Genomic DNA, 26,146 nt, shown 5'->3' on the forward strand with positions numbered 1-26,146 from the left:
AGAGATTACAGCAGCCAATGAAAATAGCCTTCTCAGTTTTTAAACATTATGATATTAAGCACCAAGCCTTTGCCCCAGAAGTACCGTGCACATTCAGGTTTGTATCTGTAGGGTCTTCCCTCCATGACCTCCCCTCTTTGCCCAAGCTAATGTGGGTAAATGGGCATCCTGCATACTTAGCTCGTCTCCATAAATGATTTTGCATTTTAATTTAAGCATAATTGCTGAGCTCTTATGTATAACTACTCTTAATTTTTTTCACTGCTTTTTTCAAGCAAGAATTACATTAGTATATTCAGAGTAAGATTATTGTAAAATTCTGGAGTCTTTTGGGTTTTGTGAGAAGAGCCCATTTCTGATTAAACAGTTCATCTATTTTTAATGTTGAGAATCTTTTGGGAGAGGGGGATCTTTGTGGTAGCCTGATTAGAAGTATCTTTTCATTGTATAATCAGTATGAAGGATGACATTTCTATGGCCTCGGTCTTAAATTTTCCTGACTCTCATGGAACACATTGGAGCCAACTGCTGGAATGTTTACTCTAGGGAAATAGAGTAGCTGGATTCTTTCCTTGCCTGTTTCCTAAACGGGACAGTGTTGACTGAAACATGTATGTCTCTTGGTGGCGCTTGAAGAGCTTCATGGTGAGTACAGATGGCAACTTTAAAAAGAATTACCCTATGCCCTAGAGAAAAGTGTATATAACATAGAGCAGTGAGTTAATGTTGTCTAGAATGTAGATATAGTATCCAGTATTCCTGCATCTTTCCCTTCTCCAAACACTAGACTTCACTTTCCAGTCAGAATAATTTCTCCAGTACAGAAAACATCAAGGAAGAGGAAATCAGCACTACAGATCATATTATAGTGTCCCCCCACCCTTTTTTTTTTAATAGTGCATTCTTGCTTTTATCTCAGTGGGTACTTTTTTTCCCCCTCTTTGGTTTTCTTCCCCAGGCCTGGAGTTGCAAGAGATCTTAGGCATAGCAGTTATGACTTTAGCAAGATGGAGCTAGTTTTTAGAACCCTAAGGCTTACAGAGGAGCTTGACGCCTCAGGTATACTTCACATTTATTATCTTTGTTTCTTGTGTTTTCTGCAGTGTCATACCACATCTCCCACAATACTGCCATATGAGGGAAAAGGGATATTTTTTTTAGCAATTTTCCTTTGTACTCCCCAAAATACTTTTAAGAAGTATAAGGATGAATACACAAATATTTAAATCTTAGATATTTATGTTTGTGGTAAATGAGTCAAATATCTTTATAAGAGTGAGGTGCAGAGTAATGAACCAGGTTTTTTTTTTTTTTTTAATTCACCGAGCCCCAGACAGCACGCTACCCAGCACAAGCTCTGTGCTAGCCACGTGCACTCCCACCGGGGGCCTCTGGGCTGAACCAAATTTAAATAAAAACATGGCCGTTCATTCTCCTCTGAATTAATTTTTGCCCATTCTAAAAAGGAGTTTATGAAAGCCTTAATTACCTTGCCCTGTTTGGAGAGAATTGAGTGAATAGAGCATCACATTTAATATGGATAGTGAAAAGTTTTCTGTAGCCATTATATAACTCCTAATTTTCAGATCGATTTGGCATAATATAGATTATTTTCTGCCACTAACTAGAAAATAAAAAAATTCTTAAGTGAGAACATCATGTCCTAGGTTCTAAAAGACAAAGGTATTTTTGAGTTGACTATGATTACTGATTTGGAAATCAATGTCTTAAACAATTGAAGGCTATACGAATTCTGATGGGAACTTCTGCAGTATAATTTGCTATATATTGAAAATTCACTCTTCATAAGGACTTCTCAGAAGGCTTCTTATTTTTCTTGTGTGTAACTTCATTTTTTGGTAATCCTTACAGAGTAATCCTTATAAAGTAAAGAACACCTAGAAACAAAAAGATGTATATTAGTAGAATATCCGTAAGAAACAAACACTGAATTGCATCACTTGTATTTTTTCTAAAACTAACCTACAATTGAAAACAAACACTCTTTATCGTATTCATTTTTGGCTTGGATCATACAAATGACTCTAGAGGGAAAAAAACCCCCAAATCCAAGAACCCTTTAGAATCAGTATAAATCTGAATTTATGATGTTACTGTGCCACTGTGAAGTTTGAATTTTAAGATAGTGGTGAGAAGGGAAAGTGGGAAGATTGGCTAGATCTTGAGATTTAAAAAATAGGCACTTAGAAAACATATATTCAGTATTGTACACAGTATTCTGTATTCAGTACTGTACTCAGTATTGTATTCAGTATTTTGATAAAAAGGAAGATGAATGGATCGTATTCCCTGCTTCTAGGAATTTACCGTTGAGTGGATGAATTAGCTATCTTTAGGCACATGAGCAGATGTACATCTTCCCCAAGGATGAGGTCCTAGGGCTCTGCAGAAAGGGGGAAGGGCCTGGGAGGATAGCCTGAGGAAGAGCTGATTCTGTGAATTCCAGGGACATCAACAAATGTTCATACCCAAAGCAAGATAGGGAGTGGCAGATTTAAAATACATTCCATAACAGTTGTCAAGGCATCAGCTATCTAGTCAGTCAGTTCAGTTCAGTCACTCAGGCATTTCCGACTCTTTGCGACCCCAAGAATCGCAGTACGCCAGGCCTCCCTGTCCATCACCAACTCCAGGAGTTAACTCAAACTCAAGTCCATCGAGTCGGTGATGTCATCCAGCCATCTCATCCTCTGTTGTCCCCTTTTCCTCCTGCCTCCAATCCCTCCCAGCATCAGAGTCTTTTCCAAGGAGTCACCTCTTCTCATGAGGTGGCCAAAGTACTGGAGTTTCAGCTTTAGAATCATTCCTTCCAGAGAACACCCAGGACTGACTGATCTCCTTCAGAATGGACTGGTTGGATCTCCTTGCAGTCCAAGGGACTCTCAAGAGTCTTCTCCAATACCACAGTTCAAAAGCATCAATTCTTCAGCGCTCAGCATTCTTCATAGTTCAACTCTCGCATCCATACATGACCACCGGAAAAACCATAGCCTTGACTAGACGGACCTTTGTTAGCGAAGTAATGTACTACATAGTCTAAACTTAACATTTATTTCATTTTCCTTCTGGTTTATTTATGACACTTTCTGTTAATACCTACTGAGTGAACAGAACCTAAAGGGTCAGTAAGTTCATTTTCTCATCCTGATCAGATAGAAAAATAAGGCAGATGTCTGCATAATTTTCTAAAGAAATAGTATTGTAACTATCAAAGATGCATAAAATTCAAGCCAAAAAATGTTTAAACTTGAATCATTGTTGTATCTATGGAAATAACATTATCTGTTTCAGAGAGTACTATAGGACTCATTTCTCTGTGCTTATTAGACACAATTATTGAGATACCAAGGGAATAGTTCATGCAAAGATGGGCACAATAAAGGGCAGAAATGGTATGGACCTAAGAGAAGCAGAAGATATTAAGAAGAGGTGGCAAAAATACACAGAAGAACTATACAAAAAAGATCTTCATGACCAAGATAATCACGATGGTGTGATCACTCACCTTCAGCCAGACATCCTGGAATGCGAAGTCAAGAGGGCCTTAGGAATCACTATGAACAAAGTTAGTGAAGGTGATGGAATTCCAGTTGAGTTATTTCAAATCCTAAAAGATGATGCTGTGAAAGTGCTGCACTCAATATGCCAGCAAATTTGGAAAACTCAGCAGTGGCCACAGGACTGGAAAAGGTCAGTTTTCATTCCAATCCCCCAAAAAGGTAATGCCAAAGAATGCTCAAACTACCACACAATGCACTCATCTCAGAGGCTAGCAAAGTAATGCTCCAAATTCTCCAAGCCAGGCTTCAATAGTACGTGAACCGTGAACTTCCAGATGTTCAAGCTGGATTTAGAAAAGGCACCAGAGATCAAATTGCCAACATCCTCTGGATCATGGAAAAAGCAAGAGAGCTCCAGAAAAATACCGACTTCTGCTTTATTGACTATGCCAAAGTCTTTAACTGTGTGGATCACCACAAATTGTGGGAAATTCTTAATGAGATGGGACTACCAGGCTTCCTGACCTGCCTCCTGAGAAATCTGTATGCAAGTCAAGAAGCAACAGTTAAAACTGGACATGGAACAACAGAATGGTTCCAAATTGGAAAAGGAGTACGTCAAGGCTCTATAGTGTCACCCTGCTTATTTAACATGTATGCAGAGTACATCATGAGAAACGCTGGGCTGGATGAATCACAAGCTGGAATCAAGATTGCTGGAAGAAATATCAATAGCCTCAGATATGCAGATGACACCGCCCTTATGATAGAAAGCAAAGAAGAAATAAAGAGCCTCTTGATGAAAGTGAAAGATAGTGAAAAAATTGGCTTAAAACTCAACATTCAGAAAACTAAGATCTTGGCATCTGGTCCCATCACTTCATGGCAAATAGATGGGGAAACAGTGGAAACAGTGACAGACTTTATTTTTTTGGGCTCCAAAATCACTGCAGATGGTGACTGCAGCCATGAGATTAAAAGACACTTGCTCCTTGGAAGAAAAGCTGTGACAAACCTAGACAGCATATTAAAAAGCAGAGACATTACTTTGCCAAGAAAGGTCCCTCTAGTCAAAGCTATGGTTTTCCCATCCCATGTATGGATGTGAGAGTTGAACCATAAAGAAAGCTGAGTGTTGAAGAACTGATGCTTTTGAACTGTGGTGTTGGAGAAGATTCTTGAGAGTCCCTTGGATTACAAGGAGATCCAACCAGTCCATCCTAAAGGAAATCGGTCCTGGGTATTCAGTGGAAGGACTGATGCTGAAGCTGAAACTCCAATAGTTTGGCAAAGAACGGACTCATTGGAAAAGACCCTGATGCTGGGAAGGATTGAAGGCGGGAGCAGAAGCGGGCGACAGAGGATGAGATGGTTGGATGGCATCACCGACTCTGTGGACATGAGTTTGAGTAAGCTCCAAGAGTTGGTGATGGACAGGGAAGTCTGGCATGCTGCAGTCCTTGGGGTCGCAAAGAGTCAGACACGACTAAATGATCTGAACTGATTAATCCCTTGCCTACCTCAGGTTCAACCCCTGAGTTGGGAAGTTTCCCTGGAGTAGGAAATGGCAGCCTACTTGAACCAACTCAGTATTCTTGCCTGGAAAATTCCATGGAACAAAAATTCCTGGTGCGCTACCATCCATGGGGGTACAGAGTTGGATACCATTGAGTATGCACCCATGCTACTTCTTAGATGTAGGAGTTCCCCAGAGTTCTGATCCTGTTGAGACAGTGTGTAATTTCCTTGGTTTTGTCTCTCCACAACAAAGATTTGAAATGGTGAACCAGTGTTAACAGCTTGGTTACAGCTCAGAGTTTTATTCGGCAAACAGGATAGTATACCCTCAAGGCATGAGGACAGGCCACCCCAAAGGAGAGGCCCCAGTGTATCTTGGCTCCCTTTTTTTATACGTTTTGTCTCCTCCTCCCTCGCCTGCCCTGTGCAAATTAGGGCTGGCCAGGAAGGGGGCATATTGTTTCACCTGAGGTTCTCACTCTGGTCTGCGGGTTTTCTTTTGTTCCATTTTCATGGGCTTTTCCGTTTATCTTTTAGCCACCGCCATTTGGGACTCCTTTTTCCTATTCTAATTACCTAACATTTCCCTCTCAAGAGATGGGAGGCCCAGTTCTTTGGTTATAGGGGTGTGGAGGTCTCTCAGGCTACTTCCTGCTGAGCTGGGATGGCAAGGGGTATTGGGCCTCCCCATCTTACTAGTCTCAAGCCTCAGAGCCCTTATAGTGGTGTCCATCTAAGGGTGAGTGAGATATTTTCTGCGGTTGGATATTTATGTATCCTTGTTGAACTAGCATTGCATTTTGTAGCTTGTTGACCTGTGCAGAGACAAAATGGGTTAAACAATTGACAAAACATGGAGCAATCATGAACAGTATCCATATGGTGATAACAGGGGTTAGTAGGCCTCTTCAGGCAACCATTTTGCCTTTTTTGCATTTCTTTTTCTTGGGGATGGTTTTGATCACTGCCTCCTGTACAGTGTTATGAACCTCCATCCGTAGTTCTTCCAGCACTCTATCAGATCTAATCCCTTGAATCTATTTGTCACTTCCATTGTATAATCGTAAAGGATTTGATTTAGGTCATACGTTACTGGCCTAGTGGTTTTCCCTACTTTCTTCAATTTAAATCTGAATTTTGCCCAAGGAGTTCATGATAAGGAATTTTAAAATAGACAAAATAAATCTCATTTTTTTAGAACAATAGGCATTAAACCCAGTCTGGACCTGGCACTTTGGGGACACTTGTAGCCTGTAGCCAGTTGTTTGTTTTATAAAAAGTAAGGTTGAAGTTACTAGCTGCCTGCAGACACTGTTTTGAGAATATCTGGTGGCATCTAAGTCTGACACAATTCAGAAAACTCAAGTTCTTATCCATACAAGGACTAGTCTGAAATTATACCCATAGTGTCACCTAGTAATTTCCTTGAATGTTTGAACCATAGCTACTCTATTTTGACTTTTAATTGTAATATTCTCCTTAATAGCCAGAGCAGATGTCACCGTTAATGATGTCAGTGTTTCTCTAGGTATGAGAAGATGCAAGAATTGGGACTTGTGAAGTCTTCTTTAGAAGAAGACTAGTTAGAAAATATCTAACTACTTGAAGGCCTGTTCTGCCAGAGTTTCCCAGAGCAGAGTGCCTCCTCCCTGATCTGTACCCTGAGCTCCTTTCAGGCATGTTGAAGGACAGCAGCTGCAGTGGCCATGCTTTAACCTTTGTAGAGGTAAATGGCAAGTGGCAGTTTCCAGTTGGCAGGGCCCCTTCATGGTCATAAACTTGACCGTGATTTGGGGGAGGGGTCATTTCATGACCATTTTGTCCCACGGTAATTAGAATGCTGACTCTCAGGTCTGTCAGACATCTTTCTGATAGGCCACTCAATGTGCTGTTACTGGACTAGGCCATAGAACAGCATCCAGAATTCTCTAGACCACCTATCTTACTAACCTCTTGGTCCAGGAAAACCTCCTTTTGTTGCTTTTTCCCATATCTAGAGTTACACTGTTATAATCATTGATCTCATGTGGAACTATATTTTATTTTATTAGAGGCTCAGTCACACATTTGGTAAGGTAAGAAAGAGCAATTTTGTAAAATAGGCAAAATGCAAATAACATAGTAGCAGTATTAGTAAAGTCATAAGTAAGAATTAAGCCAAGAACTTCCATTAGATGCAGGCTGCCGGGGTCCAGCCCCGGCTGATCCAGGGTATTCGAAGCGGGGACGGCGTCGGCGAGGGTCAGGATACAATAGCTTCAATTAGATATTAATTAAATATATAAAGAGTAATAGAATAAGGATAGCTCAGTAGGAAAATTCAGTGGAGAAAAGAGGCTGAGTAGCTTGGTTTACTCGGGGGACCAATAAAACTTCAAGACAAGAAGCTTGCACCACTTACGTAGGCCGCAGGCGTCCTTCCGTTCTCCTGAAGGAGAGGAGACACTGAGGCCTCCCCAGTCGGATCTTAGAAGCCCAGACAAAATTAGTAAGCTTGGTGGGTTCCGCACTCCAGATGGAGACTCAACCAGAGTGAGAGAGAGAGAGCGACATGGGGAGACCAGTATTTCGAGGAACTGATCCCCATTCTTTATTTTCCAGAGTCTGTTTTTATACACTGAGATGTTATACAAAAGTCACACGGGGACAGCAGTCCTGACTTTTATTAAAGTCAGGTGCTTCACACAAATGTATACAGAGGTCTTAGGGGTGTTACATCATCTTCTGGCCAGGGGGGCCTGCTGACAATTTACGACCCTGTCCTTGTGACAGTGGTCAGTCAACCAGGACACTTATTTCTCCAGGGGTGATTATTCTTAAAACAGACGCCACCCAAATAAAGTTACATTCCTATAGGGTGAGGGCGTAGTGGGTTTTAGTTAAGGAAAGAATTTACTTAGCCTAAGGTCTAACGTGATTAATATCAAAGGTTAATACTTATTTCTTCTATATATTCATTAATGTGTGTAAGGGCAGGGGATATGGAGACTTAGCAACAAACATTGGCTCAACAAATGAAAAACCCTTCACCAATACAATTTCTAATCAGCCCATTATACTTATACTAATAGTTTTCTAACTTTTCTAAGGAACCTGTTTTTAGAAGGTTTAAAGCATCTCGTGCCTCTCACGGTTGGGAGGCTGTGAGCAATCACATGTGGCCGGACAAGCCCGTCAGGCAGGCTAGAGAACCTTCAGAGGAGTTTGTAGGTTAAAACACTCTTATCACGCCCAGGAATTATTATTAACTGGAGCTCTAAGTTAACTCCTTCTCCGAAAGAGGTGGTGGGGAACAGCCCCCCGTAAAGTCAGAGGTGTAGGTGAGAGCACAAAGTAGTAAAGTACGCAGGCTCTGGTTATGGGGGTGAATGCTCGAGGATTTCCAGGGGGACTCCTGAGGCTCGATCCTGCCTTTGCGTATGTCGAGCCTCCTTCCTCATGACCTTTGCCATGGGCGGAGTACCTCACTCTGGCCCCCAACAGCAGGCCAGTAATATTGCAGGTTATCTGCCTTAGTCTGTTCTTCCAGGGAAATTACATATTGACATTGTCCATAAGGCACACAGCTCAGTTTCCTAGTGTTATTAGATTGATTATCCTTAGTATGATTTGTTACCAACATAGAGGAGACTTTAAACTTAAGTATTCATAGCCTGGTGTTATCTACATAAATCCATCCCATTATTGTGAGAGATTTTATTTCTTGGCTTAAACTTTGCTTGTTGCTCTGATTGAGATTGAGTAATAGGAGAAAACTCAAATTTATGGCCAGGGTTAGAGCAGGCATTATTAATTGACAGGTGAGGGGATCCCATCTAGCATTATCAATAGTGACCTGAACATGACTATGATTTTTCTTTTAAAGTAAATTTCCTCAGAACTGACCAATTAGAGCCTTGGAGAAGAGAAATTCACCAAAGTAACCCAGAACTAAATGCTGGTGAAGTGAAAGTGAAGTTGCTCAATCGTGCCTGACTCTTAGCGACCCCATGGACTGCAGCCGACCAGGCTCCTCTGTCCATGGGATTTTCCAGGCAAGAGTACTGGAGTGGGGTGCCATTGCCTTCTCCTCAAATGTTGGTAATTGGCCACAAACCCAACAATTGGATTGATTTCTAAAACTAGCATAGAATCATGCCTAGGATAGAAAAACATTTGATTCATACGTAAAGGTCTAAGAAGTCAAGAACATGTCATAAATGATCATAAAATCACACTGAGGATCCTGGGCAAGCTGTCTATCTCTGATGTCGTCTTCTCCTCCTAGTGTAGTGCAGTTTCCTCTGTTTGAGTGTCATTTTGAGGTGAGTTCAGGTCAGCTGTTCTCCCTATAGACCAGTCCAGAGTAGGAGCCTTTGAAAGTGGGAATTAATCTAAGGTCAATTTCCTTTCAATTTCACTGTGCATGAGCTAGTTAAGAGTACCTGATAAAAACCATCCAGGTTGGAGACAGTCTCTTAAATTATGTCTTTTTCCAGTCCTGGTTGCAGGTTGTGAGGCATTTGATCTTTGTCTAAAGATTACTGAGATAAGTTTCAGGAACAAACTTAGGGGTGTTCTTTAAATGTTCAATTAAATTTTATGTTAATATTGCATAATAGCAAAGAACTATCCAGGAAATGAGTCTGACACAGACCTCCATTAACAAACTGGGATTTAATATTCACTGAAACATCTTTTTCTCCCTAAAACCACCCTCATTACCAAACATAACCAAATTAAGACCAGTTTGTTTATGAAATAGGTCTGGTCTCAATAAACTTGGCCTGATGATTTATAAAACCATAATTGATCATAGACTTTTTTGCTTTGCTGAAATTTTATACAATCTCAGACGAACTCTTAAAACCTTTCAGGGCTAAGAAAGTCATGCAAAGACATACACATATTCAGATAGACACAATGCAAGATCTAGCTTCATTTTCTAAACTTAGTCATGAATCAGATATTAGAATATAAAATTCACTAATTTATAAATAACAGTTGGAATAAATAAAAAATTTAAAGGCTTCTTCCCATTTTCCCCTCAGTCTCAGGAATTAGAGGTGGTCTGGATAAGTGTTCCTGAGAGCCCTGGTCTCAAGGCATAGGGAGAGAAAATCAAGTTCTTGATTTTCAAGAAAGTACTTGATTTTCTGATCTCAGGGTCAGAATTCTAAAAAGCTGTTTGATCAAGTTTGCTTTTACTAACCGTATATGCAAAAATTTTGGAACCAGTTTTCTAGAACTTTTACCTAAATCAACTTTCTCTGAGGTCTAAACAGAATGGCAGCAGGTCTAATAAAATGGTGTTCACACAAAGCAAAATGGCCATTGCAAATCATAACACAGAACACGAAGTATGAAACACACAGGCCTGTCAGTCCTAATCGCACGTTCCCTTAAATACAAGATGACAGTCTCTCAGAAAGCCTTCTATGGAGATACAGAACTTCAGATCCAAGTACTAATAGAGTAAATGAAAATAGCTTAGGTCTTCAAAGATTTCAAAGGGAGGAAAGGAAGCCAGGTTGAAAGAAGAGGGGGAGGGAGGCCTGAGGGGGGGACAAAAGGGGTGGCCTTACAGACGTCTCCTGCCACCTGCAGAACCCAGGTGTTACAGGACCTTATGCTGGGCCTCCAGAGAAGGGAGGACTGGAACTCGGCCCTACCAGAAACCGGTCCAGGCCAGACCAGAACAAAACCAGAATTCAAGCCAGAAACCAGGCAGAACAGAGCCATGATTTGAGTTCTCTGCCAAGTAGAGGTGATCAGCCTTTGATCCTCAGTCAGGCTGAGGCCCTTTGACCAGATTCTTGCATTAGGACCAGGGGACTAGAAGAAAAGGATAGGATAGGAAGGGTTAAGGAGAGGAAAGAGGGAGAGAAGGAAAGAGAGGGGTCAATAAAGTCTCTCGTTCCTTACATGGTCGGGGCACCCTGGTGAGTTGTCTGCTTCAGGAAGAGACCAGGCACAAAAGGGTCCTGGTTGCAGCCGCTGGGTCTGGTCCATTGGCAGGCGAACTGGTCCCTGAGTACCCCAAGTGGTCAGAGTCACCAAATGGTGACTCCCTACCAGAGTCACCATTTGTTGCAGGAATGGGGACCCCTTCCACAGCCCAGAAATGAGCTCTTGTCTAACACTCAAATGAATTGTCTGAGAGGACACACAAACTAACAAAGCAAGAGATTTTATTGAAAAGGGCACCTGGGCGGAGAGCAGTAGGGTAAAGGAACCCAGGAGAACTGCTCTGCCTTGTGGTTCCCAGTCTTGGGTTTTATGGCAGTGGGATTAGTTTCCACATTGTCTTTGGCCAATCATTTTGACTCAGAATCCCTCCTGGTGGTGCATGCATTGCTCAGCCAAGATGGATACTGCCGGGGTCCAGCCCGGTGGATCCAGGGAATTCGAAGTGGGGACGGCGTCGGCGAGGATCAGGAAACAACTGCTTAATCAAACTTTAATTAAGGATATAAAGACTAATAGAAAAAAAAATAAATAAAGACTAAGAGAATAAGGATAGCTCAGTGAGGAAATTCAGTGGAGAAAAGAGACTGAAATAAGGATAGCTCAGTGAGGAAATTCAGTGGAGAAAAGAGGCTGAATAATTCAGCCAGAAAGTAAGAGAAAGAACAACATGGTGAGACCAAGTTTCGGTGAACAAGGCCCGCACTTTATTTTCCAAAGTAGTTTTTATACCTTGAGTTGTGCATAGAGAATAATGGGGGAAGGGGTAGAGTCATGCAGCAAGCCAGGCTTTCTTCCTGCAAACTTATCATATGCAAAAGCTTAGGTGATTTGCATCATCTTCTGGCCCGGAGGCCTGTTAACATTTTAAGACCCTTTCTTCAGAAAACTTATTTTTCTCCAAAGGTGATTAGTCAGGCGCCACCCTCCAAAAGCATTAGATAAAGTTGCATTCCTACAGAGCAAAGGTGTGGTGGGCTAGAACAAGAAAAAGAATTAACTCAAGGGTCCCAGGTTACAAACATTAAAGCTACTATTTACACCAATTATATTAATCAATACACTGCCAGGGACACAGCAGGTAAGGGATATGGAAACTTAGCAGCAAACATTGGCCCAAAAAGTGAAAATCCTTCACCAATACAATTTCTAATCAATCTTTTAACTGCTCAAAGGAATCTGTGTTTAGACAGTTTAGAACATCTCATGCCTCTCACAGTTGGGAGGCTCTGAGCAATCACATGTGGCTGGAAAAACCTATTCAGGCAGGCTAGAGGATTTCCAGAGGAGTTTGTAGGTTGAAACACTGTCACACCCAGGAATTATTAACTGGAGCTGTAAGCTAACTCTTTTTTCAGAGAGGTAGTGGGGGACAGCCCACCGTAAAGTCAGAGGTGTAGGTGAAGGCACAAAGCAGAAAGTAGGCAGACTCTGGTTTTGGGGGTAGATTGCTCGAGAATTTCCAGGGAGACTCCTGAGGCTTGATCTCGCCTTTGCGTATGCCAAGCCTCCTTCCTCATGACCTTTGCCAGGGGCGGAGCTCGCTCCCCGCAGGATACCAGCAAGAAGGATTTTGGGATGTGGTCAGACACATGGTATCTCCTTTTGACCTTTCCGGAACTCTTCAGGTTGGTGGTGGCTTATTAGTGCTGCATTCCTTACTAGGCCCTCCTGTGTAAAATAACTCACGCAAATGGTTACTATGGTGCCTGGCCAGGGTGGGTGGTTAGAGTCAGTGTGCTTTCCCTAACAAACAGACTGATGCAGAATTTGGCATTAGAAGCTTCCAGAGATGCATAACCCTGAGGATTCCTTCTGGGCTATCTGGAGTTTGTTCTCTGATGCTTTAAAGGTATTAATGGTCTTTTTTTCCCTGCTCCAGTGGCAAAGAGTATGCTGGCAGTTCATGGCTTGTGTTAGCAAAACATTAAAAAAATCATCACTTTGCAGATACCCTTAATCAGGTGCCTATAGTAAGCAAGGCTTTGGATGAGCAAATATTTACTGCCATAGAACATTTCGTGGAAACAAGGAGTATAATACAGTTGATTACTTCTAAGTGTGCTGGAGAACTTGGGAAAACTATATGATGGGCTCAAGCATTGTTTTTTGTTTTTGTTTTTTTTTTGAGAAGCAATATTATTTCTTTATTTAGCTGCATCAGGTCTTTTTCAGCATGTGGAATCTAGTTCCTTGACCAGGAATCAAACCTAGGCCCCCTGCATTGGGAGCTTGGATTCTTAGCCACTGGACCACCAGAGAAGTCCATAGGCTCATGGCTTTTAATTCCCAGCTCAAGTTTGTGTGAGGGACCTGAAAGTTTTGTGACTTTCCAAAAAGAAACTCTTAATTCCTGTAGCCATGAGATTGATGTTTCTGAAAAATATACAGAAAGGCTAATCTCGTGGTTACTCACAACACAGATTAAACATCCTACCGCACAACACCTCTTATGTTAAAGTTTAGGGCATTGCTTTGGAAGGAGCAGGACTCTGAAAATTGAGATGGGGACATACAGGCAGATTTCAATGAAAATGGATCCTCGAATGCCAATAGCTTACGGACACTCCTTTGCCAGGAGAAACAGTCTTTCTATCTCAGTCTTAGAATGACTGAAACTTGGACCAACAAGTAGTCTCCGTTAATGAAGCTGAAATACCAGAACTTTGTTAGGATACTTCCATGGTAGACGGTGATTCTTCTTTACTGGGGGCACTGTATTCCCCAGGGAAATCTGGAACTATCTGGAGACATTTTGATTGTCACAGTGGGATGGGTACTGTTGGCATCTAGTTGGGTAGAGGCCAGGAATAGTGCTGAACTTTCTGAAATGCACAGGACGATCCTCCACAAGAAAGAGCAACCCAGTCCAAAATGTCAGTAGTGTTGAGTACGAGAAACTTTGCCACAAAGGAAGGTATTCAGGGCTTAGGGACATTGGAATGTTAGACTGGATTTATCCTGCTCTTGTGTGCAGGTGTGCTCACTCGCGTCTGAATCTTTGTGACCCTCCTCTGTCCATGGGATTTTCCAGGCAAGAATATTGCAGTGGATTCCCATTTCCTCCTCAAGGGGATCTTCCTGACCCAGGGATCGAACCCACATCTCTTGTGTCTCCTGCATTGGCAGGCGGATTCTTTACCACTGAGACACATGGGAAGCTTTAGCCTGCTCATTCACCCCCTCAATATATCTCCTTCCTTCTGAAAGCTGTAAGTAATACATTTGTGAAGGGAGCCCTGGCCTCCTTGAAGAGGTATATGGTAGTGATTTTCTGTAAGTCAGAAATGACAGTGGCAATTTCTGGGCTTCCTGAATTCAGTGGGAATGATGAGATTGTAGGTTGGCAGGGGTCAAGCAGCAGCATGTATTTGGCAAAGACAAGGAAAGTATGATTATTGTTATGGGCAGCAAATCTTAAGCAATAATCAGAACAGTCTAAGCCAAAAAGATCTTTGACATTGGCTAAGTCATTATCATGTACCTAGAGTTGAAAGTGTTGAGCAGCATGTAAGCAGAAAAGCTCTAGGTTTGATGAACAAAAGTTTGACTTGAATCATCACAGTAGAAAGCCATGGCCTCTCAACCAATTCCCAAATTTGAGTCAATTCATAGACCCAAAGTCCCTGCAGTAAAGGCGAGGACAGATGTCCTTAAGGAAAGACCTTACTCCACAGCCAAAAATGCAAATACTATATAAATTCTCCTTCTAGTCTTCCTCAAGGAAGCTGTGACTATTCAACAGGGTGCTTGTTCAAGAGGAAGGGGGAAATAATCACATTTGTGGGGCACTGTGATAATGGATTTCTATAAACTTAATCAGGTGATCAATCTAATTGCAGCTACTGTAGAGGTGTGGTTTCACTGCTATGGCAAATGAACACAGTTTTTACTATTTGGTTTGCAGCTGTTAATCTTATGGGTTGCTTTCTTTCTGTACACCTTAGTAAAGACCTTCAGGAGCAGTTTTGTTTCATCTGGCAGGGCCAGCAGTACACTTCCAGTGTTCACTTGGGGCTGTGTGGACTCTCTAGCCCTATGCCAGAATCTAGTCTATAGGACCTTGATCATCTCCCTATTGCACAGGATATCACATCAGTTCAGTTCATTTCAGTTCAGTTCAGTCACTCAGTCATGTCCAACTCTTTGCGACCCCATGAATCGCAGCACGCCAGGCCTCCCTGTCCATCACCATCTCCTGGAGTTCACTCAAACTCAACGTCCATCGAGTCGGTGATGCCATCCAGCCATCTCATCCTCTGTCATCCCCTTTTCCTCCTGCCCCCAATCCCTCCCAGCATCGGAGTCTTTTCCAATGAGTCAACTCTTCGCGTGAGGTGGCCAAAGTACTGGAGTTTCAGCTTTAGCATCATTCCTTCCAAAGAAATCCCAGGGCTGATCTCCTTTAGAATGGACTGGTTGGATCTCCTTGTAGTCCAAGGGACTCTCAAGAGTCTTCAACACCACAGTTCAAAAGCATCAATTCATCAGCGCTCAGCTTTCTTCACAGTCCAACTCTCACATCCATACATGACCACTGGAAAAACCATAGCCATGTGTCCATTGTAAAAAACCAATGTAATCAGTCCATTATATTGATCTTATCTGTTAAGAGGAAATTGCTTCTATATACTTAGGGTAAGGAGGAGTATGTCTGGAATGTATACTTTCTTGGGTATTTCTTAGTACTCCCATGTCCTGTGATTAAAGAAGGTAAAAAATTACATCCAATTCAGGAAAGATGATTTAATGACCCAGATCATTCAAGAATGAATGTTTGGGTTAACACCACAGTCAAATAACCATGAATAGCCAAGATGCTTTCTGAAGGCAAAGATAGATAAAATGGCTAGTGGAAAAACATAGTTATAATACAAGTCATGATCATCTGACCAGTTTCAGAAACAAAGACTGTGGTAGTTATGATTATTTCTTCCTCTTTTTGATATAAATACACTTGTGTATACATCTACCAATGTTTTTCTGTTTGCCCCTTCCATTTATCTACCATCTAATATAAAAAGTGTTAATAGTAGTTAACCTCATATCTCAGGATTTAAGTCATAGGATGTCAAAGAGGAACACAACTCAGCTCAATGATAAATCAGCATCACCCAAAGATGGACAGAAGGACTTGTATCCCCTTTGGGAGAGAGAGAGCATGTTTTTGGTTATACAAGGCATGGGTGATTTTGCCATTGTCTTTGTTTAAAGGTAAATGTATTAAGAGAGGTATATATGGATGCCAGGTCCATGAGGGGTAGACAGTGGTAGATTTGTACTGCGTCAATTTAGCTAAACTGTAACTAGGTTTTCCAGAATTCCTCTCCTTTTGTCAACTACAGATTGCCACTTGGCATCTACCTCTACAGGGATTAAATCATGTGCTACCAGTTTTCAACACCCCCTGAAAGGAGTTTAGGGTGCAGAGCAGAAATGAGGCACTCTGTGCTTAGGGAAATACTGGCAAGACAGGTCTTCGGATTTTTCAGAAGCAGATTTTATGAGTCCAATTCTTATATCTCCTCATCTAGAAAAGTACTAAAATTCTTTATGGTGATGACTGTTCCTTGTGACTAGCAGAAAGCTCATGAGACTAGCAGAAACCTTCTGGAAAAGTATGTGTTGACTGCATGTATTCCCCCTTCACCAAAATCAAATATATACTACCCTTGCCCCACACAGGCTTCCCTGTGGCTCAGTTGGTAAAGAATCCTGCTGCAATGCGAGAGACCTGGGTTTGATCCCTGGGTTGGGAAGATCCCCTGGAGAAGGGAAAGGCTACCCACTCCAGTATTCTGGCCTGGAGAATTCCAAGGACTATACAGTCCATGGGGTTGCAAAGAGTTGGACATGATTGAGTGACTTACTTCACTTCACTTCCTCCACCTCACCTGCAACCTCTCTGGAGCAGTTTCTCAAAGCTATCTGATGTGCTGTCTCCCAGTCTGCAGTCCTCATTTTGCCCCAAATAAACCTCAATTCTCAACTCTCACGTTGTGCATTTTTTTAAGTTCCACAGTTTCATTCCCTGGAAATCTGCACAGGTGACATTTTGCATGAGACCAGAAGGCAGAAGTAAAGCAGCAGCCAAGTTCTTTGAACCTGGAAAGACACTCTTGCAGCCTATTTTTGCTTATGTGCTGGCCCACCTTGTTGGAATGGGGCAGCAATCAGGACTGCAGCTACTATGGCTTCTGCTGAATTTCCTCTTTCATGTTCTCTGACTCCTTGTTCAGGTCCATGTTTAGCTCCAGGATTAAGGGGCATTAGCTTTTTCTATGTCACTCTCAGCATCTACTTTGGATGCTTACAGATGGTGAGAAATCCACAATGATTCCAATCTGTTCTAGGTCATCCTGTAGGGTCCAGATTTTTCTTACTTCTCTCACTTTTCATCTAGTATTTCTTTCTAACTACTTGTTCTGACCACTTCAGGTCCCAGCTCTTAATACATAATAAGCAAGATCATCACAGTTAAATAAATCTAAATATGTACAATAACTCTATTACTCTATGTTACTACTAATAATTCTATAGTCTCATCAAACAGTGATTGATTCACCTACCATACCAAGCTATGTAGCATTCCACTAACATGCCATGCCTCTATGTCCTTTGTTTTCTCTTCTACCCAGAGTCCTGACTTCCTTCTCTGCTTAGTTAATTCCTCCATATTCTTGGTGTATCACATGGTTCACATCCTTAGAGGAGCCTCCCCTGGATTCTCAGCCCTAGTTAAATGCCCCTCCTTTGTGCTTGTGCTTCCATAGCAACCTGTGTTATCTTGTAGTACCTTTAACTTTATATTGTCTTCTGCTCTTGGTCTGTCTCCCAAAGGAGACTAAACTATTTGAGGGTGGGGAGTTACTTCTATCTCCAGACCAGTACAGTGCCTTGCACATAGCACATGCTCAATAAGTGTTTGCTGAATGACAAGAAGAACACATTAATTTGTACTAAAGTTTCTTGGTGTATTTTGTTCAAGACCTGGTGGCTCAGACAGTAAAGAATCTGCCTGCAATGCAGGAGGGGTGGGTTCAGTCCTGGGTTGGGAAGATCCTCTGGAGGAGGAAATGGTAACCCACTCCAGTATTCTTGCTTGGAGAATTCCATGGATAAAGGAGCCTGGCAGGCTATATAGTCCATGGGGTCGCAAAGAGTCGGACACAGCTGAGCAACTAACACTTTCACTTCTTTCACATATCACAGCTCATAGTAAGAAGATAATTACCATGTAACTCCCTATATGCAAGCCCCACACCCATCATCCCATAGTCCTAGACCTACTCAGGCTGATTCTACTTTGCACATCATGAAGGGGAACTGAGAACATTGTGACTTGTTCTCATTAATGTAGACCAAAAATCCTTAAGTAGTTTAGGTCCCAAAGTAGACTCCTTGTCTACCTGAACTATCTGATTTAGCTGTTGATATAATTTTATGCTCATTCTTTGGGTTTGACTGTGTAAATATCACTTAATTTATAGACTACTAAAAAATTGCCTGTTGCTCAAGCTGGATAGCTCAGTTATATAGGGTACAAACTATTCACTGCTCCTTGTATTATAGAGGATAATACAAACTATAATCTAGTTCTCTACTGGGTTTTTCCTTTTTAAAATTGAAGTATATTTCACATATAACACTATAGTGTACAACATAATGATTCTGTGTTTGTATGTATTGAGAAATGATCACCACAATAAACCTAGTTAACATCTATCACCAGACGTAGTTACAAATCTTTCTTTTGATGAGAACTTTTAAGATCTACTGTGTTAGTACCTTTCAATGCAACACAGCATTATTAACTATAGTCACCATGGTGTACATTACACCCCTATCACTTATCTCACTTATTTATTTTATAACTGGAATTTTGTACCTTTTGCCTACTGAGTGGTTGTTTTGTTTTGTTTTTCAGTGCTTAAAATACCAAGACATTAAGCCTATAACTGGGCAGCAACCTCAACCAAGTAAAGATCACTGTCTTTCTTACCACTCCTCTTCCATTAATCATCTTGATCCAATATTCATGAATGAATATGGATGAATGAACGAATGAATACAAATACTCTCTAATTTGAATGAATGAATAATAAAAAGATAATTAAGCAGGTTACCTAGAGTCACAGCTCCTACAACAAATCCTTGGGCAGCAACTCTTATGTGAAAAAGATGAACGGACATTTTCTGATCTCTTCTGTATTTTAACTTGACTATAGGACACCACAGTCATAAGGCCTGCTATCCCTGTAAATTAAAAAAGTTCAATCCCTCAGTCGTGTCTGACTCTTTGCAACCCCATGAACTGCAGCAAAAGTAGAGATTATATAAGGGGATGACGGAGGAAGAGTTGGTTGGATGGCATCATCGACTCAATGGACATGAGTTTGAGTAAACCCTGGGAGTTGGTGATGGACAGGGAGGCCTGGCGTGCTGCAGTCCATGGGGTAGCAAAGAGTCAGACACGACTGAGCGACTGAACTGAACTGAACTAAGTAGCAGGCTAAAATTCCCAAGAACTTAGAGAATTGAAAAGGGGCTCTCCCAGGGATCATTACTTGGAAGATAAACAGGCAGGATACCAAAGAATACTTCATTCATGGATTCAGTATCTGCAGTTTTGACTCTTCCCAGAAAAACCTGAATTGTATAGTGTAGTAGCTTGTATAGTAATTTTCCTGACACATGGTTTCAAATTTATAAGCTGCAAGACTTTTATTTGGGATAAGTCACTTAACCAGTGAGTCAACCAACCAAAATCTCAGCATTCATAGCTTTTGGATGTTTTGACTTTATTCCTCTCTACTTGTTATTTATGTTAAATAAGAAATAAATCTAGTGAAGTAAAAAAGACTATAATCTGTGAACACAATAGTCTCTATTTAAGTCTTCTTCGATTTCTTTCATTAGCATTTTATATTTTTCAGCATTCAGATTCTGTACACGTTTTGTGAAGCTTATACCCAATCATTTCATTTTCTTTAGAGTGGTTGTGGATGGTCTCCTGTCTTTAAATTCAGTCTCCATATGTTTGTTGTTAGTATACAGAAATACCATTGGTGTTCATGAAGGATAGCAAGTTTTGACTAACTGTGTTGGCACGTGTTTGTCTCTGCTTGGTGAGGATATATTTATTCTCTCAGAGTCCATTTAATAAGTGGAAATTAGAAGAATCACATTTATATGTATATTTGGAAGGCTGATTAGCAATAAGTGAAATTGAAGTTAAAATGACAAACAAAAACAGCAAAAAACAAATAACAGTAAAACGATGATGGCGGGTACATTCATAAATAGGTACAATGCTGAAAGCTCTATAAGTTCAGCCAAGTCTTTCTGGAAAGAACTCTGGAAAGGTATAATAAGTGATATTAAACTGAATGTACTTCCTGCCTTGGAAATTCTACTTTGGGGAATATACTCCAAGGAAGTAAGTAAAGGAAAAGTCAAGAAGTTGATACAAAGATGTTTATGGCTGCACTATGTATGAGGAGAAGCAGGCGACAAAGAATGAGAGGGTTAGATGCCATCACTGACTCAATGGACATAAGTTTGAGCAAACCCTGGGAGACTGAAGGACCGGGAAGCCTGGCATGCTGCAATCCATGGGGTCTCAAAGAGTCGAACGTGACTGAGTGACTGAACAACAATAATAAATGAGGGAAAACAAAACAACCCAAATGGCCCAAACAGAGGAAAAACTACCATCAGTTTAGTTCAGTTAACTCGCTCAGTGTTGTCTGACTCTTTGAGACTCCATGAATCGCAGCAAGCCAGGCCTCCCTGTCCATCACCAACTCCCGGAATTCACTCAGACTCAACGTCCATCGAGTCAGTGATGCCATCCAGCCATCTCATCCTCTGTCGTCCCCTTCTCCTCCTGCCCCCAGTCCCTCCCAGCATCAGAGTCTTTTCCAATGAGTTAGCTCTTCGCATGAGGTGGCCAAAGTACTGGAGTTTCAGCTTCAGCATCATTGCCTCCAAAGAAATCCCAGGGCTGATCTCCTTCAGAATGGACTGGTTGGATCTCCTTGCAGAGCTATATAAAAACTGTAAGTATAGGAAGAACTAACATACTACAATGAAATGCTAAGTGAAAGAAGCAAAAACAAATAATCTATTGACACAGAGTTTAAATACATATAGTGTACACATAGACCTTAGCAGTGATCATGAGATTTTAAACAATATAAATCAATTATAATGACAAGTTAATGTAAGAAATTGAAATATTCTGTAAATTATCTGCACAGGAAACTCCATCCTGTGGCAGAAAATACTTAGTGGATCTTCTTAGTGAAACAGAATTCTTTTCTGTTCTTAGTGAAAGAACAGAATTCTATTCTTTCTTAGTGAAAGAAACTATTCAATAATATATATACAAACTTTACCATTTATTTTTCTAGCACAAACTTGGCTCTCTTCCCTTATCAAATCAAGACTCTGTTCTTGCTGAAATTTGTTTTGTTTCTTTTAGAGATTAAAGTCAGAACCTTTACTGCTTTCCATACAGTGTCTATAGTTTGTATGTAATTGAGTCTAGTTGGAAACATTTTTATCTTTCTACTTTAATCACTCTAAATGTCTCTGGGAAAACATTTAATTTACAACAGACACAGTGAATAATCTCTGTTCATTATAGTGATCTGCTCAAGTAATACTGATCTCTTGAATTGTTTTTCTAGTTAAATATGCTAAAGAAGATGAAGAAATCACTGTAAAATTATTTGGCTCCATTTCTTGCTTTTACAAGCCTTAATCAAATTAAGTGGAACATTTAAACACAGAATATTACCATAAAATTAAATTTTGATTTTTTTTGATATGTAAATAATGAGACCTATAAAGTTGCTAGATTTGTAGTGACATTTAATGAAAACATACAACTTATACCTACTTAGAAGTTTTTGTGGAATTACTCACAAACTTACATATGTCTGATTTATACATATATATATATATATTCAAAATTTGTTGAATTATAGTTGATTTACAATGTTGTGTTAATTTCTCCAGTAAAGCGATTCTGTTATACACATATATTTTCTTTTTCATATTCTTTTCCATTATGGTTTATCACATGATATTGAGTATAGTTCCCTGTATATATATCTGAATTAATTATTTTATTTTATTTTTTTAGCAGTTGTTATATATTTAATTTATAAAAAAGACCCCCAAATAATAATAACGAATTATCCAGGGGCAGGGAAGTAGGGTCAGGTCCTCCCCATCCCAGCTGTGCCCCTCTTCCTTTCTGGCAGGAAAAGAATTGGCCTCCCAGGGGTAAATAAGTTATTTGAATAGTTTCCAGACAAAATACACACAAGGAAAGAGGCATGGCTGAAGTATGCAATCATAATGCTTAGGGCAGCTAAAGTATCCAAAAGAGAAGGAAGAGAAAGCTTAGCTTTTAAAACAAATTACTGGTGCTTAGATTTTGTGTGTGTGTTTTTAAGCCCACATAACATATAGTATTTGTTAAAAGTGTGAATGTATTAAATATATGTTGGGAAAGGATATAGAAGCCAAGACTCCAGATACAATTATAATAATATTGATATTTCTTGAACCTAGAGTTTACTTAACTATCAATGTTAGCATCTGGAACACATCAGAAAGCCAGCAACAAGCCACAGAGCATGAACACCACAAAGTTAACACTCTCAAATATATAGGTAGGCCCAGTCTTTCATTCAGAGCTTTTTAACTCCGGATTGACTCACAGTTCTTTTAGCTTGGGTATCTAGCTTCTGTCAGCACAGAATACTAGAAGCAGAAGTTTCTGAGGATACCCAGTGATGGAAGAAACAGAAAAATCTATAAACATCAGACACAAGAACTTAAAGGTTGGAGTTGATTAGCTGACAAAGAGACATGTATATCTTCCTTAACTCATGATCGAGTTACATCTTGATAAACCCATCATAAGTCGAAAATACATTAAGTCAAAAATTCATTCAATACTACCTTACTTACTGAACAGGTATTTCCAGTGACTCAGCGGTAAAGAGTCCACCTGCAATGCAGGAAATGCAGGAGATGCGGGTTCCATCCCAGGGTCAGAAAGGTCCCCTGGAGGAGGGCATGGCAGCCCACTTCAGTATTCTTGCCTGGAGAATCCCATGGACAGAGGAGCCTGGTGGGCTACAGTCCATAGGGTCGCAAAGAGTTGGACAGAAATGAAATGACTGAGTATGCACCCATGCACCTACTGAACATCACAGCTTAGCCTAGCCACTTTAAACATGCCTGGCATCCTTACAGTAGCTTGTAGATAGGCACAATCATCAAACACAAAGTCTATTTTATAATACAGTGTTGAATATTCATGTAATTTATTGAATATTGTACTGAAAGTGAAAAACAGAATGGCTGGGTACACAGAGTGGTTGTAAGTGTTTTGGTTGTTTTCCTTCATGATGGCGAGGCTGACTGGGAACTGCTGCTGTCCATCATCACATACCACATATTGCTAGCCCAGGTAAAGATCAACATTCAAAGGATGATTTCTACTTTTTTTTTTTTTTTTTGTTACATGTGAGTGTCCAGATTTCCCAGCACCATTTGTTGAAGGGACTGTCTTTCCAGCATTGTGTAGTCTTGCCTCCTTTGTCATAGATTAATTGACCATAGGTGCATGTGTTTATTTCTGAGTTTTCTATCTTGTTCCTTTAATCTCTATTTCTAATTTTGTGCCAGAACCATACTGTTTTGATGACTATAGTTTTGTAGTATAGTATAAAGTCAGGGAGCCTGATTCCTCCAGCTCCATTTTTCTTTTTCAAGATTGCTGTGGCCATTCAGGGTCTTTTCTGTCTCTATACAAACTTCGCAATTTTTTGTTCTGGTTCTATGAAGAATGCCATTGGTAATTTGATAGGGATTGCACTGAATCTGTAGATTGCCACCTTGGGCAGTATAGTCATTTTGACAATATTGATTCTTCCAATCCACAAACATGGTATATCTTTCCATCTGTTTATGTCTTTGATTTCTTTCATCAGTATCTTATCATTTTCAGAGTATAGGTCTTTTTTGTCCTTGCTGCTGCTACTGCTAAGTCGCTTTAGTCGTGTCCAACTCTGTGCAACCCCATAGATGGCAGCCCACCAGGCTCCCCCGTCCCTGGGATTCTCCAGGCAAGAACACTGGAGTGGGTTGCCATTTCCTTCTCCAATGCATCAAAGTGAAAAGTGAAAGTGAAGTTGCTCAGTTGTGTCTGACTCCTCACGACCCCATGGACTGCAGCCTAACAGGCTCCTCCATCCATGGGATTTTCCAGGCAAAAGTACTGGAGTGGGGTGCCATTGCCGGTAAGTTTATTGCCAGGATAAATATCAATAACCTCAGATATGCAGACGATACCACCCTTATGGCAGAAAGTGAAGAGGAACTAAAAGGCCTCTTGATGAAAGTGAAAGAGGAGAGTGGAAAAGTTGGCTTAAAGCTCAACATTCAGAAAACTAAGATCATGGCATCTGGTCCCATCACTTCATGGGAAATAGATGGGGAAACAGTGTCAGACTTTATTTTTTGGGGCTCCAAAATCACTGTAGATGGTGAGTGCAGCCATGAAATTATAAGATGTTTACTCCTTGGAAGGAAAATTTTGACCAACCTAGATAGTGTATTCAAAAGCAGAGACATTATTTTCCCAACAAAGGTCCATCTAGTCAAGGCTATGGTTTTTCCAGTAGTCATGTATGGATGTGAGAGTTGGATTGTGAAGAAAGCTGAGCACTGAAGAATTGATGCTTTTGAACTGCGGTGTTGGAGAAGACTCTTGAGAGCCCCTTGGACTGCAAGGAGATCCAACCAATCCATTCTAAAGAAGATCAGCCCTGGGAGTTCTTTGGAAGGAATGATGCTAAAGCTGAAACTCCAGTACTTTGGCCACCTCATGTGAAGAGTTGACTCATTGGAAAAAACCCTGATGCTGGGAGGGATTGGGGGCAGGAGGAGAAGGGGACGACAGAGGATGAGATGGCTGGATGGCATCACTGACTCGATGGACACGAGTCTGAGTGAACTCTGGGAGTTGGTGATGGACAGGGAGGCCTGGTGTGCTGCAATTCATGTGGTTGCAAAGAGTCAGACACAACTGAACTGAACTGAACTGAAGTTTATTCCTAGGTTTTTTGTTCTTTTTGATGTGATGGTAAATGGAATTGCTTCTTGAATTTCTTTTTCTGATCTTTCATTGTTAGTGCATATAAATGCAACAGATTTCTGTGTATTGATTTTTTAACCTACAACTTTACCAAATTCACTGATGAGTTCTAGTAGTTTTCTGGTACCATCTTTAGGATCTTGTATGTATGTATAGTATCATATCATCTGCAATAGTGATAGTTTAGCTTCTTTTCCAATTTAGATTTCCTTTAACTTCTTTTTCTTTTCTTTTCTGATTCTTGTACCTAGGACTTCCAACACTATGTTGAATAAAAGTGATGAGAGTGGACATCCTTGTCTTATTCCTGATCTTAGAGGGGATGCTTTCAGCTTTTCATCATTGAGTATGATGCTAGCTGTGGTTTTGTCATATAAGGCCTTTGTAATGTTGAGGTATGTACCCTCTATGCCCAGTTTCTGGAGAGTTTTTATCATAAATGGGTGCTGAATTTTGTCAAAAGCTTTTTCTGCATTTATTGAGATGATTGTATGGTTTTTATTCTTCAGTTTGTTTATGTGGTCTATCACATTGATTTGCAGATATTGAAAATTCCTTGCATCCCTGAGATGAATCTCATTTGATCATGGTATTCTTTAACTTCATACACAAAAATAAGTTCAAAATTAATTAAAGAGAGAGTCTCACTAATGTGAGACTGGACACTATAAAACTCCTAGAGGAAAACATATACAGAACACTCTCTGACATAAATCGCAGCAATATCTTTTTAAATCCATCTCACAGAATAATGGAAACAAAACAAAAAATAAACAACTGGGACCTACTTAAACTCAAAAGCTTTTGCACAGCAAAGGAAAATATAAACAAAATGAAAAGACAACCTACATATTGGGAGAAAATATTTGCAAGTGAGCCCTGAGGGATTAGTCTCCAAACTTTTCAAACAGCTTATGATGCTTAACAGCTTCAAAACAAACAACCCACTGAAAAAATGGGCAGAAGGCCTGAATATACA

At 40.5% G+C, this 26,146-nt stretch overlaps 1 protein-coding gene and 1 long non-coding RNA gene across 2 annotated transcripts in view; one reads left to right on the forward strand and one right to left on the reverse strand.

Annotated features, from left to right (window-relative positions):
• Positions 1–65: 65 nt before the first annotated feature.
• On the forward strand, positions 66–25,552 carry LOC147371606 (uncharacterized). Its single transcript, XR_015163655.1, has 3 exons — positions 66–97; positions 547–645; positions 25,419–25,552. It is a non-coding gene; the product is annotated as an uncharacterized LOC147371606 (long non-coding RNA).
• The window catches only part of LOC147371607 (thiol S-methyltransferase TMT1A-like), a 37,040-nt gene continuing 11,949 nt past the window's right edge, over positions 1,056–26,146 (reverse strand). Inside the window, exon 2 of the mRNA XM_086399446.1 lies at positions 1,056–1,898. Within this exon, the coding sequence (XP_086255572.1) occupies positions 1,881–1,898 (18 nt within the window). The 3' untranslated portion in view covers positions 1,056–1,880. The remainder of the gene's footprint in view (positions 1,899–26,146) is intronic.

The sequence above is a fragment of the Bos grunniens genome, chromosome 5 (assembly GCF_055505025.1).
Source record: "Bos grunniens cultivar Pamir isolate PY7600 chromosome 5, Bosgru_T2T1.0, whole genome shotgun sequence".
In the NCBI taxonomy this organism is placed as follows: Eukaryota; Metazoa; Chordata; class Mammalia; order Artiodactyla; family Bovidae; genus Bos; species Bos grunniens.